General features: G+C 42.3%; 1 protein-coding gene across 1 annotated transcript in view; it reads right to left on the bottom strand.

The window, feature by feature from the left end:
• ddb1 (damage-specific DNA binding protein 1) overlaps positions 1–15,692 on the bottom strand; it is a 45,206-nt gene extending 29,514 nt beyond the window's left edge. The window contains exons 1-12 of the mRNA XM_076733089.1: positions 15,508–15,692; positions 13,719–13,867; positions 12,890–13,006; positions 12,483–12,704; positions 12,097–12,211; positions 11,754–11,851; positions 6,792–6,950; positions 3,805–3,888; positions 3,463–3,579; positions 1,232–1,334; positions 458–533; positions 270–378 (exon numbers count right to left, since the gene is read on the bottom strand). Of these exons, the coding sequence (XP_076589204.1) occupies positions 270–378; positions 458–533; positions 1,232–1,334; positions 3,463–3,579; positions 3,805–3,888; positions 6,792–6,950; positions 11,754–11,851; positions 12,097–12,211; positions 12,483–12,704; positions 12,890–13,006; positions 13,719–13,867; positions 15,508–15,568 (1,410 nt within the window). The 5' untranslated portion in view covers positions 15,569–15,692. The remainder of the gene's footprint in view (positions 1–269; positions 379–457; positions 534–1,231; positions 1,335–3,462; positions 3,580–3,804; positions 3,889–6,791; positions 6,951–11,753; positions 11,852–12,096; positions 12,212–12,482; positions 12,705–12,889; positions 13,007–13,718; positions 13,868–15,507) is intronic.
• Positions 15,693–16,579: the final 887 nt, after the last annotated feature.

The raw sequence follows: 16,579 nt of genomic DNA on the forward strand, positions 1-16,579 counted from the left end.
AGAAAAGCCACAGTTCAATAATTAAGTTTGATAATTAATTTTGAATTTGTGAGATTAAAATTGCTATTCTTGCTTTGGCATGGGATGCACACGTACTGCGAAGTCAGCTAATTCTAGCAGAACAGGCTCAGACATCAAATGAGGGTCAGTGTTAAATTAACCAAAGCATGTTCTGGTGACGGACCCTGACAGCACACACTCTTTATACGCATAACAAAGGTGTGTGTGTGTGTGTGTGTGTGTGTGTGTGTGTGTGTGTGTGTACGCACTTGAATGAGCTGTTGGTGTGCCACGTTTCCACAGTAAAACGTCTGCTGGTTGTCCACAAAGCCTGGAAGTTCAGTCTCCTCCACTTCCTCGCCACTCAGCATCAGCACTCTGGGGGAAAACACGCTCTTAAGATAAGTTAAAGAACTGAGTCCACACTTATCCGGCACGCTACTCGGAAAACACTCACCGCGTTTGACCCACGAAAGACAGCACCAGCATGTCATCTGTCTCTCTGCCTGCCTCAGAGCGGAGTGGCCACAAGCCTTGAGGAGGATTCGAGAGAGGGCGTTAGAAAAGTTACGAGCAGTTCAGAGCAGGACAAAACGCAACATGGAGCCGGGATCAAAGCCGATCTTTAGCTATTCCATGTGTCAAATGTTAACATGTCGGTGGATGTGCACGATGCAGATCCCTTTCAGAGAGCCATTGATTGGTTAAGTGAATAATTGCCTCTCATCAAGAGGCCAGGAGAAGGAGGCAGCAGCCGAGACGTTCAGGGCAGAGATGGTCAATAAACGGCTGAAGCCTAACAAGCGCGAGCAGACCTTCGCTGGCCCATGTGTCTCATTTAAGCATCAGAGAACAGTCTTGGGACCGGAACCTAATTTTCGGAGATTAAGAGGTGTCTGCCATTGTTAAACCTGATGGGATTCTTCAGCTTGACGATTTGCTGCTGCAGATGCTGCAGAGCTCGCCGGTCTGCTTAATGAAAACAAATGTTTCCAAACGTAACCTTGGCATTTCTCCTGTTCTACGGAAAGCGGCGAGCCGAGACCTTTGACATCTGAGCCACCTGCTCACGCTCGCACGCCAAGTAACGGCTGGCGCTTTGGCAAGGACAGGCAAACAGATGTGCAGGTGGAAGTGGCTCTACTGTCAAGTCAGTGAAGGATTAAGGTCCAGATAAAGTCAAGACTTGAGAGAGAGGAGACACAGACAAACACACACACAACAAACCAACCTTTGATTCCTGGGAGGTCAATGCTGGCATGCTCATGAATCCCAATGCCGTTGCGAATGATCCGAAGAGAGCCCTCCTTGAAAGCACCCGAGCATGTCACCAGCTGAAAGCAGCAGAGCAGATATAAAGACACGGATTGATTTTTCTTTCTCCCGTTTTCTAGGATTGATACATCAAGTTCTTGATCCTGTTATTTTTAGTATTTTCTCCTAAACATCTTTATAATCTTGTGATGCCTTATTTCTAATCTTGGTCTTATTTTGTAGTCTTAAACATCATTAAAATCTGTAGCCGTGAATGTCAAGCTATGGCGGAAGTAGTGGCAGAAGTCAGCATCAAAGCAGAAACAGGTGTAGCAGAGGAGGGTTTGGAAATAGGTGCGAGTTTATAGTGAGGCTTCTCTGAGGTTGCCCACTTCAAACATGGCACCAGTGTTGAGATCCAACACCCTGAAGGCAAATAATTCTGGTGTCTGTACGGTCTGACTGGAGAGCATCAGAATGTTATTCATTCATCCAGTCATGGTACACTAACAGGATTAATGCCAGAGCCTGTATAATCTCAGCCCCAACCACCTGCCACCCAACAGCTTCATCCTAATGGAAACAACCATTGTGAACCTGGCAACTCACCTAACTCCCCCGAGCATGTACTCAAATGCCCTCACACGCTCAGACACACTCCCATGGGACTGACTGCACCCTGATAATCTGCACATAATATGTTTGTGTTTACTTACGCAGGGTTTATCCTTCATAAACCCCGGTGAGGTTCGTTGTATGTCTGTGAATACGATAATTTTTCAGCTTTGACTCTAAACTGTGCCGTCATGCTTTTTCTGAGAGACATCCAGCAGCTTATGCATCGGTCCTCTGCTGTCTTAACTGTGTTGGAATGTGTCCGCGCCAATTAACCAGGTCAAACGCTCTGTGGATTTACAGCAAATGGCATATTAAAACAATTATGATTGGATTTTCGTTCTGGGCCTCTACAGACTGAAATGAGCTGGAAAGTGTGTGTGGATGAACACAGTCCGTGGCTGGCTGTGTGCTGGTCTGTACCCAGAGAGCGGCTCAGTGCTCTAGTGGACCGTTGCCTTTGGAACCCCATCAAGTACCCCTGAGGCCTGCAGTCAAACCCTGCCAACAAAACCTTCTGTACTGTATCTCTCTCGCTACTTCACTGTTTCATCCTCCTCTGCTTCAGTGAATTGACACAAAGGACAAATGTTCAAATCAAAAACTGTTTTTGTCAAACTAGTATACTTGTGCAGCAGCACGTGAAAGAATGAGGCAAAAACAAACAGACTAATTCAGCATCTGGTTTCATTTGACATAAAAAGGCTTCGTGTTTTGATATTACAGGAAGAAATCAATTCCTCTACCAGGTAGAAACATTAAATTGTGTCTTGCTTCTTTTTAAATGTGACATCCACTTGCAATATGGCTTATATTACATTCTATTCAGAATACAATTTAACAACAGTGGAAGATAGATAAACTTTAGTACACAGAAGTACTAAAGAAGATCGATTGTCAGGGAACTCGCAGACAGAGAGCAAGCGAGACAAAGTCTTCACTGTCAGTTTTAAAAGGTGTAAATATTATTAGGGGGAAATAACATGCACAGCAATCTGTCTTTTTGCCGTGGAACAAGGAAGTCAATTTAAGCGTGTGCCCCGGAGATGCATTTTAACATCAGGTGCAACTGCAGTCCAGCTAAATCACAGTGAAATGCCACTGAGATACCAGGCGCATGCTAATGTCTGGCGCACAGGGACCACTGGCGACAAAAAAATAAACTAGAGGAAAGAAGAGCACACAGGCGGCCTATAAAAAGGCGCAGGAAGACGTGCATCTGATGTCAGCATGAATCTCTTCAACACTTGTACCCGGCTATTGAGGCCGGTGGCAGGTTTATGCTGTCGTATGTTGCATGCTTAATTCTGCTGACAAACACAATGTTAACACGACTCGAGAACTCGGCTGAATTGGCTGTATGAGCCCTGACTCCCTGAAGGCTGTGACAAAGAGGATGATGAAGATGAAACCACAGATGAAGACTCACCACGCGTGTATGCAGTGACTAATAAGAGCACCACGTCAAGAGACCTTTACTTCTATCTGATGTGACTGTAATATAATGTGTGGTGTCTTTCCTATTCTGATGGAGGCAAATATGAAAACTGTTCACCTTTCACAAAAATCAAAGAATCAGCCTTCGGTCATTACCTGGCCCTGGCCTTGTCTCTCCAGGTCGACCACACACATGTCCACGATGGGGCCCAGATTGGTGAACGTCTCCATCACCGCCACATATGAGCCTTGGTCATTGCTGTCCACGTTGAGCTGCAGAGACAAACAGGGGCCTCTTTACGAATCCATGGGAAAACACAGGACTACGTGCAATTTTGTATAGACATCTGTTAAAGATTAAAAGATTAAAAATGTAAGATATGAAAATGCAAATGTGAGAGGTACTTAAAAATGTTAACATAACAACATCTGAAGGAGGGACAGAATACTTTCATTATCCTGATTGCAGAAGGTGTGAAACGGTCTCTTGCTGCTTACCTTCACCAGCTGGGAGTCTCCCAGTCTGGAGCCCACAAAGACCACACCGTTATCCAAGTAGGTCAAACACTCAGCGATGGATGTCTGTCATTGGAGAGAAGAAACAGAAACAGAAACAGCTCAGTCTCTGAGGCCACGACCGCAGTGGAGCTGCAAATAGTGATTATTTCATTTTCAGCAATGTCTGGCTCTAGAGACGACATTGACGTGTCAGTCGGTCCAACACTTGAATGAATCTCACGAACTCTGATGACACCGTCTTTTCCTCTAACACCACCATGACGCTGACATTTGGTTTTGACTGAAATGTCTCAATAAGCTGTTGGATGGACTGCCATCAGATTTGGTACAGACATTCATGCCCACCTTTGGAGAAATCACTTTGGTGAACCTCTCTTTTTTCATCTAGCGCCACCATGAGCTCAAAAGTCCAATCTGTCAAATATTTTTGACAGAAAAAGTAATTTCATCCCCGCCCGTCTCAGCTGTACGTTGTGTTTTGGCAATAACATTATACCTGCTTAACATCAGCATGTTAGCATTGCCATTGTGAGCGTTTTAGCATGCTGGTGTATTGAGCCCAAAACACTCGTGTGTCTATGTAAGCAGCCGCTAACACGGCTGAGTCTGAGTTACACCTGGTACATAAACTGTGATCTGTACTTGGACATGTTATCCAGATAAGCACGTTAATACAAGGTGGAAATGTGTCCTGGTGGAAATGTGATTGGATCTGTCTGACCACATCTGGAGGTGGTCTGGATCACACTGTCTTTGGATCTTAGATAAGTGAACCGTACACAACACAAAATTGATACAGATATCTGTTTAAGCTAATATAAAACAGAGATCGTTTTTTACAGAGTGAGCAAGCGAGAAGGCCGAGAGACGCACCTCTAATTACTGATGATACGTCTATTCTGTGGCATGAAACTTACCAAAAGATGCATTATTCAACAGAACTGTGTGAAAAATCAAAGCAAGAGCAGAGAGCAATAATAACTAATGTGTGTGACAGTGTGTACTGCACTGCTGACCCGCTGTTAACAAGGCAGATAATCTATGTAGTCACAGAGTAACCTACATGCTGGTGACAATATTTTTTACACAAAGAAAGGAATAATTTAATGTATTACATTTTCCGAATTTACAAGAGGGGACAAATGATTAAGAATCTGTCATAGACGGTGTTTCACAAAGTTTAGAAAGTTTCCCCCAACTGAACAACTCACAAAACATTGATTTTTTAAGGGGGTCTGGCTTTAAATGACTCAGGTGCAGGTTTTGCTCTGGAGGCCGGAGATCCGACCTCAGTGAGGACAACGAAAAGAACACATTAAAAACACCGGGCATGAACTCAAAGGCAACATCAGCTCATTTAAATGTGCGGTCAGGCTCGTTAATCAGCACGCCAATTAATTATTCTATTTGTTTACTTTCATTGTACTTTGCCTTTCAAATATTAGACATTACAGATGAATGTCTATCACGTTTTCCCAGAGCCCAGAGTGATGCCTGCAAACTGCTTGTTTTGTCCAATCAACAGTCCAAATCCAAAGACAGCCACTTTCCTGTTATTGTTCTCACAGTGAAGACGCTGCAACCAGCAAATATTTTTTTGGCTGAGGTGATTAATCAATTTGATCTGATCGACAGGAAATTAACTGCTGGTTAATTTCCTGTCGATCAGTTTATCGGTTAGTCGTTTGAGCTCCACACTAACGCAGGTTCACTCTGACCTTCCTTTCACAGTAAGTCAGCGTTTACAAAGCTCACTTTGAGTTTGACCAGAACTCTTAAAAGACAATAAATGAATCAATCAGAAATTTGATAATAGTTTAATTGAATGATTTAAATCATCTAAGTAAGAATACGGAAGCTGCAAATTTGATTTTGTTTGAACTGTTGGCCAAAATGAGCTGTTATGAGACATCGCTTCGGGCTGACTTCAGATAGGAAGTCCTGATTATTTTTTACCTTTTACCGACTGAACCATTAATCAGAATAACAATGATGATTAATCATCATTAATCATGATTACTTGATGATTTGCAGCCCAACCTTTTCAATCGTCTGACAGCAACAACAGAAAGGTCACTGAGAAACACTCGGCTATACTAAAGACAAATTAAGTCATTATGGTGCTGGCAGATAACAACACTAAGGCACAGATTTATTGTTCTGAAAGGAAGGAAGATTAAAAAAATCTACCTTTCCTATTGTTTAGAAATTTCACTTTTGGGCAGTTCACTTTTTAAAAGTGGCGTAAAAACAGACAGACTCCGTTTGAGACATGAATAATGTTTTCAAATTCACCTTCATGGGTGTGAACACGGTCTTACACTCTAAGGTATTACTGATACACAATAAAAAACAAAGGTTTTCCTGTCTGACATTTTAATGCAGAGCTGCTGCTGCTGCTGCCTGTTGAGTGAGCAGACTGCTCCCAACAATAAAGTTAAGAAGGATTTGAGAAGCAATCTGTCTCTACCTCAACAGTCCGGCTCGCCTCGATTGTTTCTAGCTCCAGCATCAGTCAGCGGACTAGCAAGAAAGCTTTTTACCTTTGTAAACTCTTTGGCGTGTCATTAGCGAAAGGCACCACGAGCCAAAAGCCGTGCGCCTTCAACATGAGATTTAGTTTCGAGCACGGTATTGACATACAGTCATTGTCTAAACCAACTTAAAAGGGATAAGTGACACCCTGGAAAGGAAGCAACAAAGAGGTGCTCTCATTTTTTCTCATCTTCTGCACAAGTGTCGACTGATCCATTAGCTCCTGTCAGGGCCATAAACCATTAAAAAGTCAATTGTAACAAAAAGGGTAGTGAGAGGAAAAGGCAGCGGGAAGAAAATCAACACGCAGCAGCCAGAGTGGTCGAGCCAGGTGGAGAGAAACAAATGGAACGGATGCCAGAGGAGAGACAGGTGGATAAACAGAGACAGACAAAGATAACGAGACAGGGAGAATAAGACAGACAGAGGACCTCTCCGAGCAGCTCCACGTGCAGGTCTTTGAGCGCCACCGTGCCGTCCATCAGCTCCTCCTTCTCCAGCAGCAGCATGAACAGCCGTCCCTCCATGTCCCCCAGCAGATAGCGTGAGCCATTGGGGTCAACGCGGTTGTGACAGACGATGGTGCTTTGCTGCAAATGAGAGAACGCAAACAAATCACTACAGTGACGCTCACAGCGGAGGTAAAGCCTGCAGCAGCTCCTTCAATTACACCAACACAAAAAGAGTCCTCATCCTCACCTCATGCATTATATATACACTGTACGAGCATGTCAGCGTACAGCCACAGAGACCCGTCTTCATAATGTTTGTTTTCTTCCTTCTCATTATAAAAACGTACTCTGAGGAGATTCCCCGGCATACAGCTTAAATCTGACTCGTGTACAGCGGCGAGAGACTCTTCAAATTTCGCCTGACAGGAAAAGTGGAGATTAAACAAGTCTGCCTGCCGTCCCGTCAGGAGCCTGCGTACGCCGCAACAGGAGCATCACAAAGGTTGGTGCTGGAGGAGAAGGATTTCACGCTGCTTCTACACTTTGTTGCTCCATGTTTGAGAAACTACACTCTGAGAGACGATTACAAACGTAATGTGACACACGGGGGTATCAATGTGGGAGAGTTTTGTATAATACTTGCCATTAGGGCCTGACCTACACTGCATTATTGATGCTGAATTATTCTGATATTTTTCCGTAAGCAGATCACACACACACAAACATTTTGATAAGGATCCTTACATTCTGAGATTGGTTTTTCTGTGCCGACTTACCAGCTGATACAGACACATGTGTGATAAGCTAATGTTGGCTGATAATGTGAACCTGGCTGAGCTCTGCTTGTAATTGGATTCACACGTTTGCGGTCTGTTCAGTGCACGCTGGCATATTGTGCAGTATTATATAAGTTTTGTTCCCTAAATAAAACTGCAGAGCCACTTAAACAGAGTGGAGCTGGGGGGGTTCTAACAGGGGTAACACACACGTCTTCTTCTTCTTTCCACCTCAACAAAACTCCCTTTGGATATTGTCAGAGTCACTCTCAGTTTTCAGTCCCGGTTACACTTGAGCTGCCACACTCAAAATGGGCCTAACCAGACTGAAGACATTAAAAAAAATAATAATAAAAAAAAATCTTAGCAGCTTTAAACTGGAGTTGCTGGAGAGTTTCCTGCCTCCGCTATAACTACAAGATAAGATGGCTTGAAAAGTATCCGTGATTGGAATTGGCATTAAAATCACGTAGCGTGACTGAGCTTGCTCTACTCTTCAAGGAGGCATTGCTATTGTCGTTGTCTACTGTACAAGCAGAGTCAATTTCTCACTTGATCGAGCCTTCACAAAACTTGTTTTCACAATCCGCCCGCCTGTGGTGTTGCTTATATTTTCTGTTAAACCTCGGAACCACTTTTATTTTCCAAAAAACCTCTCGCGTCCCTCCCGATTGACTGGTGGGTATTAATCTTTTTAGATTTTACAAGCTTCGTGCGGTCAGTCCGCGTCAGCTCAGATGCACTGGGCAGAACCTTTGGTGTCTCACATTAGTTTCTACTTCTGTGCTCTTGAGTGACAATTTATTAATCAGCTGAAAAAACGCCGGTATACGTGTGTGTTTTCTTGACATTGCTGAAAGGAGCGTCGTTCAGCTGAATACCAATGCTGCGTCAGGTGTGAGAGAAAGTCAGAGACGATACTTCATTTTGAGTGGGGTTCCTTTAAACACACAGCGACAACAGATGCTTCCCTGCCTCTTCCCTCAAACATCTGCTGAGCAGCGTTGGGCATTGCGTCTGTACTGCTGTATGAGAGGCATGACAGCTTGCAAGACAACTGTGAGATGGGCTTTTAAAGACGGAGCCGATCAGCAGGACGCAGACATGAGCTGCAGCCCGCGATGAGACAACAACGCATGAACACGTGAAGATATACCTGTGCTGCATTTATTATCTATGATGACAGGGTGAGGACAGATTTCGGTGCAGCTAGACAACACTCCAAAAAGTGATGGAGAGTGAATGGATGCTTAGTTGAAGGACGTTTACTTGCATATTAAAAGGTATTACATGCATGCAATATCTTGTGCAATATTAAATATATTTCTTTTCGTACTGAGCCTATGCGTACATATTTTTCTGCTGTGTTACATATATTGTGACGCCCTGGCAGAAGTTTCTGGTCCCAAAAGTAGACAAAACTCCTCGTTTCTGTACCGACTTTAGAAAAGTCAATAATGTGACGAAGGCTGACTCTTATCCTCTGCCCTGAATGGAGGATTGTGTGGACAAAGTCAGTGCTGCTAAATTCGTCACAAGGCTTGACCTGTTAAAGGGTTACTGGCAAGTCCCTCTGACTCCCCGTGCTTCAGAGATCTCTGCCTTCGGGACTCCAGATAGTTTGCTACAATACACTGTGATGCCCTTCGGTCTCAAGAATGCGCCGGCCACTTTCCAGCACCTGATGCACAAAGTGCTAGGTGGTGTTAAGAGCTGTGAGGTTTACCTAGAAGACACTGTAGCATATTCTGACACGTGGTTGGAGCACATCAAAACAGAGTACAATTTTTGGTAGGTTGAAGCAGGCTTCCCTCACCTTAAACCTGGCCTAATGTGAGTTTGGTCGCCGCTTTTTAGGGATGGCTATTATCGCGGGTTCTGTAGGAATTTCTCTGATGTTGTGGCTCCACTCACTAGTTTAACCAGTACGTCCCGCCCATTCGAGTGGTCCTCTGGCTGCACAAAAGCCTTCCAGGCAGCCAAAGAAGTCCTCTATAGCACACCTGTTCTGGCAGCTCCTAACTTTGAGCGCCCCTTCAAGATGGAGGTGGACGTGAGCGCCAGCGGTGTGGGTGCGGGTGCGGTGCTGCTGCAGGAGGACGGCCGCGGTATTGACCACCCTACCCCTGCTACTTCTCAAAGAAGTTCAATAGGCACCAGGTACAGTATAGTACCACTGAAAAGGAAGCCCCCTCGTTGCTGTTAGCTTTGCGGCACTTCGAAGTCTATGTAGGCTCCAGTTCTGTGCCTGTGATGGTCTACGCTGACCACGATCTCCTCGTCGGCCGGGGCCGTAACAATATACATTTATCTGTCTTGCAAAAGTGCAAAACACTGTTAATTATCCATATCCTACAATGTGTAACTTTCCATTTGCAATATTATTTTTTATACTCCTTTTGTATAAAATGTACATACATATCATTGATTTTTTTATTGATTTTTTTTATTCTCTGCCTCCTTTTTTATTCCTGCTGCTATTGCTTACTGTCTGTAACACCCTAATTTCCCCAGCGAGGGATTAATAAAGTTGTATCTTATCTTAAAAATCAATATTTCTAAGTTCACATCTGATATGGCACAGACACTTTTTTGTGTTTCATTGGAATACCACAGAGTGTCTCCTGTGCACATTTAGAGATTACCTGTTGCAGGTACTGACATAGAAAGCACCGTTTAATGAGACCCTGTTACATAAAACTGAAGTCCAAACATCACATCTGGTTCAAGTCGTCTACGTCTGAGACAACACAGGTTTTGTTGACTGAAAACATGCATTTGCAGGAGCGCTGGACAGAGAATTGCAGATTAAAAGGGACAAGAGGCGCTCGACAGTTGATTGACATCTACTGCATTTAATTACAAATACGTTGAGTGTATCCAAGTGTCTCAAACACTTGAGCAGATAAACAGAAATGACCTCAACTTAAATTATTGTGCGATAACTATTTTTCAAATTCCTTTCCAAATGAGAAAAAGCTCACGTGGAATGAAGTATGAGCACAAAGCACAAATAAATCAGACTGATAAGTTACTGAACAACAGAGCCGATAACTCTAAAATCACAAAGACATTCGTTTTTTATAATGAAGACAACACAAAGCTGTGTAACTCCAAATTAGAAGCTACTGCATCTGAACAATCTGAAGCGCCTGTTCCAAAATGTATGAGGCGATGGTACCAAAACGCAGCAAGACATTCTCTAATTATAGAAGCAGGATGCTGTTGAGGAGCTCCTTTGGGCCATGAGCTTTGTTAAATATGAGCAGAGCAGTACAGGCTGCAACTTAATCTTGATAAAAGCAGTGGTGTGTGGGGAGCTGCAGTCGTAATGATGGCAGTTAACTTGTCTTTAAGTGTAAGTTCAACATCAATCACATGGCTCATCACAAATAAACTCGAACGTGCACACCTCAGGGTCCCCCAAAAGTAGCCAAATATTAATATGTTCATTTAATCCTGATGCTGACGACACTTTCACTCACACCATTTTTACTTCACTTCATTATATCAAAGCTCTGCAGCTGGGACTTCATTTCTCAAAAAATCTCTGTTTAACTTGACATAATTTTCTCTCCTACCCTCTGAATATGAACTGAACTTTGCTTGATATTAAAAAAGTCTGATCCTAATGACTGTGCGTTTCCAAAATCTGACACCTATGGCGTTCACTCTCCAAGTGACGTTATTTTATAGCTTTAGTTTGGTTGTCCTCATTACAGAAATGCTTGTTTTTATTGGGATGTAATTATATGAAATACATTAATATGAAGAAAACTCTCGCTGCTGACACCAGCCCTTTTATCACGAGGCCAGCAGGATGCTTTGTTTTAAATGAAACTGCATTCCTCTCCTCTGTGCAGTCTTCCCTGCAGAGCTGGTAGCTTTACATAACACGGGGCTAAATATCTGTCATTTCCTTTACCTCCCAATTATGAAACCAAAAAAATAATTGCTCACATAAAAACATTATTACACTGAGAAAATAACATTATTCTTGATGTGTTAGTAGACACAATTTAAATGAACTCTGCACTCTGATACACTGCAACTGAAATGTCTTCATTTGGGCTGCTGAACGATGAAATTTCTCAATAATTTACAATTTCATGAGAGAGACAACAAAAACAGAGCTCGATCAATAGCTATTATTTGATGGCTTTACCTTGATAGTAGGTGGTGCAATGGCCAAGTATTTGTCTCCGTTGTGGTAGGTGATGGACTCTTGTCCTATGATTATAGCGCCACCAAATGGTTCTGGGACTGAAATGCAGGCACACAGGCAAGAGGGTCAGTGCTAAATCTGTATGACATCACTACCGATTCACACATAACTCAAACCATCTATGAAAAAAAATCTGAATCACACTTTTAAAACTGCTTGTTTTATTGTGAATTTTTTTAAAAAAATGTAAAAATCACATAGAAAACAACATCCAAGTGAAAATCTGCTGATAAAAAAAAAAATCATGTGCAGCACTTTATTTTCTGTTGATTTACTACTTTACCTGGGATGACCATAGACGCCTCAGCCTCCACGTTCTCCTGTTTCCACGGGCCCTTGTTGAACTCCTTCTCCCTCAGAGAAACCTCGTAGGTCTTCACGTGGCGTCCCTGAGGGTCCTACGACACACAACAAGACATCATGTTAGACCTCTGGTAGTTCTAAACCTGTTTTTGCTATGAGTGGGTCCATGTTTTATTTATCACATGCAAACTCGTGAGGACGCACATGTGCACACACATGCATGCAGGTGACTCAATGCACAATTCTACCGATGGTGTCACACTGTTCTACTGATCAACAGGTAGCAGGATATGCTGCAATGAACAAACAAGTGTGACCTCTTCTCTTACACACAGACACGCTCCCACATCGAAACACCTACAGTACCTGGTAGATGAAGCAGACAGTTGGAGCCTGGCAGCCATACAGGAAGTGAACGTCGATGACCTGCAGCTCCTCCAGTCTGATGTTGAAGGCCTTGAGCTCGCGGTTGTCCCGGTCCAATGGGATCACCTTGAATAAACCGTCATACAGCCGCAGGCCAATCATACGGCACTCTGGGTCTACAATTCCGATGATACCCGTCTCTGATGGACGCCCAATGCGATCCTGCAAAAGAGTATTTGTTTGGGAAGGATTAAAGCCACAGTGCACTTCGGACAAAATTAACATTTAATGTGCCCTCAGACTGCTGTTGACACAGTAAAGCTTGTAACTGTTTCTCAGCTTCTGTATTTTGAAATGAGACCAAAAAATTGCTTCTAGAATGACATTTGTGCTGCTGTCTCACCCACCTGGACATTGCCGTGGGCACGAGTGATGATGTCGATGCTCTCCCCGTTCTGTTTGTATTCTAGGATGCAGGCGTTGTACTTGGATGTGAGAATGAACAGCAGGTCTTTGCTCTCCCCCTGAACAAACGAAAAAAGACAACAAAGTCATCAAAGTCCAAACATGCAGAGACCTGCTTCCAATTTAATGAAACCAAGCCGCCACGTCAGGCTGATCAGCCACCTGGTTTACAGACACCAGCCTAATTAATAGGAACAGACTTAACCGGTTGTAAAGATGACTAAGAAACAAAAAAGACCATCATATTTTAGCATTTAGCATTATGTATGACACAGGGTGCATCAGTCAGCAAGAAACTTGTGCAATCACAAATACATCTCACATTAACCTTTCAGTATTTATTCCAGGACTCTTTGCACTCTTGTTCAGGGCTGCAGCTATGAATATTGACAGTCATCATTCTTTGTACACTTGCTTGTCTACAGTAATGAAAATTAATGCATTAGTGTTGTAAAAAAGTTTATAAAGTTTCATGTCTGTCACGTAACATTTCTTATTCTTTTACAGTAATTGGAACTGATAATAATAATAATTGTGTGATGCTGTATAATGTGATGGATGGCTGTAAAAATGTGTATTTTATCTTTGTTCAGCTTTGTTGTCTTTGTTTTTACCTGTGTGTCTATTTATATCCAGAGCAACAAAGAAGTCACACTCCTTGTATGCGTGCACACACTTTGCCAATAAATCTGATTTTGATTCTGGTTCTAATATAAATCTTCACTGAGACCAGCTGGTTGACAAATTGTTCCAACAGTCCACAACTCGTACCTTTGGCCTGAAGAGCTCCATGACAGCGATCTTTCCATACATGCCCACTTCCTTGACGGGCCTCAGTCCCTCTGCTGTGACCACATAGATCTCCAACCGTGTGTTTTTAGCAATGAGCAGATTGAGGTCCTCTGCAGAGGTGAAGTGACCTGGAGACGCACCAACATTTAGAAAATGTTAATGATGTTGTTTAGGTGAGAGCAGCAGAGAAAACGATGACTGAGGTGGACATGTGTCCAACAATGGGGCTGAACAGCAGCACTGACGCCATTTTCTCCAATCAACTCCCATCACAGATTACCTGAGCTGCACCTGTGATGTTTTAAACACAGGGCTGAACAATTGAGCAAAACATTATGAAAATCATGGTAAAGCCAAGTGCAATGTCCAAATCACAGAGTCCCAACTTTTTTGGAATCAGGGTGGTGAATATCTACCAATATACTGTTATAAACGAAGCACAGTGGTGCTACGGAGATGCCTCTGCCTACACATGCGTTTGGTACAGATTCTCACATGTATTTATGTAATGATTGCAAAAATGACCATTTCAACTAAAATCAGGACCAATATTACAATTGCAATATGGGTGAAATATGACAGCAATGTGATTCTTTTCTGCATATTGTTCAACTCTTGTTGGTAAAATTAATAAATAGAAATTAAAGCTGTCTATTTATTGTAATATCTTATTATATTTCACATATAAATTAACCAGAAAATGTGTTAAATAAATACATAAATAAAACAATTTCTTATTCCCAAGCAGGCTCATTTCACTCAGCTACAACAATCAGATGAGTTTAGAAACTTGTACCGCAGTTATTACTGAAACAACTAGCTGGTCTACAGAAAATTCTATTTATTAATTAATCAATCATTTATTACATGAAACCCAAAACATTTGCCTTTTACCAAAAATGTGTACACTGCAAATTTAAGACATCACTTTGAGCTAATAGGCACTTAATAGGCCTGAAAACAATTGTTGTAAAGCTGTGTTTTCCATCTGTAAACATTTCAGATTTAACCTCCATCACTACAGTTTGAGGGGACAGAAAGAGAGCTGGCAGAGAAGCATTTCATAGAGATATGGAGACAGAGAATACAAACCTTTGCCTTATTCATGATCATATTATTAGTATTACAGAGAATAATGTTTACTATAGGAGTAGGACATAGGAAATGAGGGCAGACACTGAAGTCATTTCTATGTACTCAAATTTTAAGCAGTAACATGCGTTGAAGGACTCAGCATTACTTAATTCATGCTGTTAGATGATTCAATAACACCGCCTGAGTGTTGGTTTCAGTATCTTTACGTGTCCTGTACTTTATGGCCCATTTTACAGCAAACAACGACACCGGATTTCTGATTAAGCTTACTAAGGAGGAACTGTTTGCCATAAAACAGCCAAAAACGCTCTGTCGGCATGCTGCACTCAGTTTGCATTAGCCGTGGGGTGAAATGTTTGTCAGCTAGACGAGTTATTTTGATCCGGAATAACCAAATTGGCACGACAACGGCTAACGCTGGATCCCAAAAAAGGGGTCCGTGCTGCGCTGGTTGTGTGCGTTATAACAGACATGACATTAATAGGTAGGAGACGTGCGTGCTATGACTCGTATATAGATCCGTATGGCTTGTTTGGATTTGGTTTAGCAACACAAAGGCTAGCGGTTGCCACAGGCCCGTCTGGAGAACGTTACTGGCAGCGCGGGAGCTGAGCTAGCACGCAGGTGGCAAATGTTTCATTACCGCACAACTGCAAAAAGAGCGGAAATTTACCTGTAATGCAGGCGTTGACGGCCGTAGGTTTCTGGGCTGTTACCACGTAGTTGTACGACATCTTTGACAACAACAAAAGACAAACACCACAGTAGTGTTTTAATCTCACAAAAGTGACAAAATCATTGATAATAAAACTCCCGGAAGTAATTTGCTGAGCCGTTTAGGCAAAGAGCACAACAAGTAAACGGCAACTGCCTCCGGGTTGGAGCGCCCCCTGTGTCGCGGAGGCCGGTCTCGACTGTTAAAACTGTGGAAGAAAGTGAGAAAGTATACTTACTTTAGGAGTATACTGTACTTAGTCTGAGTATTTCTACTTTCTACAACTGTATTCTTCTACTCCACTACTATTTCTAGGCAAATATTGTGCTTTTTACTCCTTTACATTTATTTAACAGCTTTAAATAGGCTACTACTTATTTCACAAATTCAGATTATTAATCCAAAATATAATGCCAACAAAAATAAATTCATTGTGATGTATTACTATAATTAAGCTACCCAGTACTATATAAAGTAGTTCAAGTTAGCCCCATCTTTACCAGCTGCAATATTAAAGTGATGCTTACACAGTAATGTATCAGTAAATGTAATTATAAATTATTCTGAAAGGTGTCATGTATAATGAATACTTTTGCTTTTGGTACATTGTGTATATTTTGATGTTAATACTGTGCTTTTACTGAAGAAAAATGTTGAATGCAGGACTTGTAGCAGAATATTTCTACACTTGTTGTGGTCTTTAAGAGATTACTAGTGACATATTTTCTCAGTCACTGAAAATTATGAAAGGCTATTCTGCTCAAAACTATTAACATTACTTCATGAATTCTGTAAAGCTTGGCTATAAAGAATCTGAGAAAAGACTATCCCCTGATGAAGACTTGACTGATACAACTTATACAGGCTACCAGTTGAGGCAGTGTGCTGAAGCTTATTCACTTCTAGTCAACTTGCTCGAAAGTACAGGACATCATCCTTTTTTCCAACTGTGCTCGCACACTTCACCTGAAGTAAACGTGCACCAACTTTGGCAGAACTGTTCATATATTAAGTAGGACCACTCATAGTA

Source organism: Chaetodon auriga, chromosome 1 (assembly GCF_051107435.1).
Source record: "Chaetodon auriga isolate fChaAug3 chromosome 1, fChaAug3.hap1, whole genome shotgun sequence".
NCBI classification, from domain to species: Eukaryota; Metazoa; Chordata; class Actinopteri; order Chaetodontiformes; family Chaetodontidae; genus Chaetodon; species Chaetodon auriga.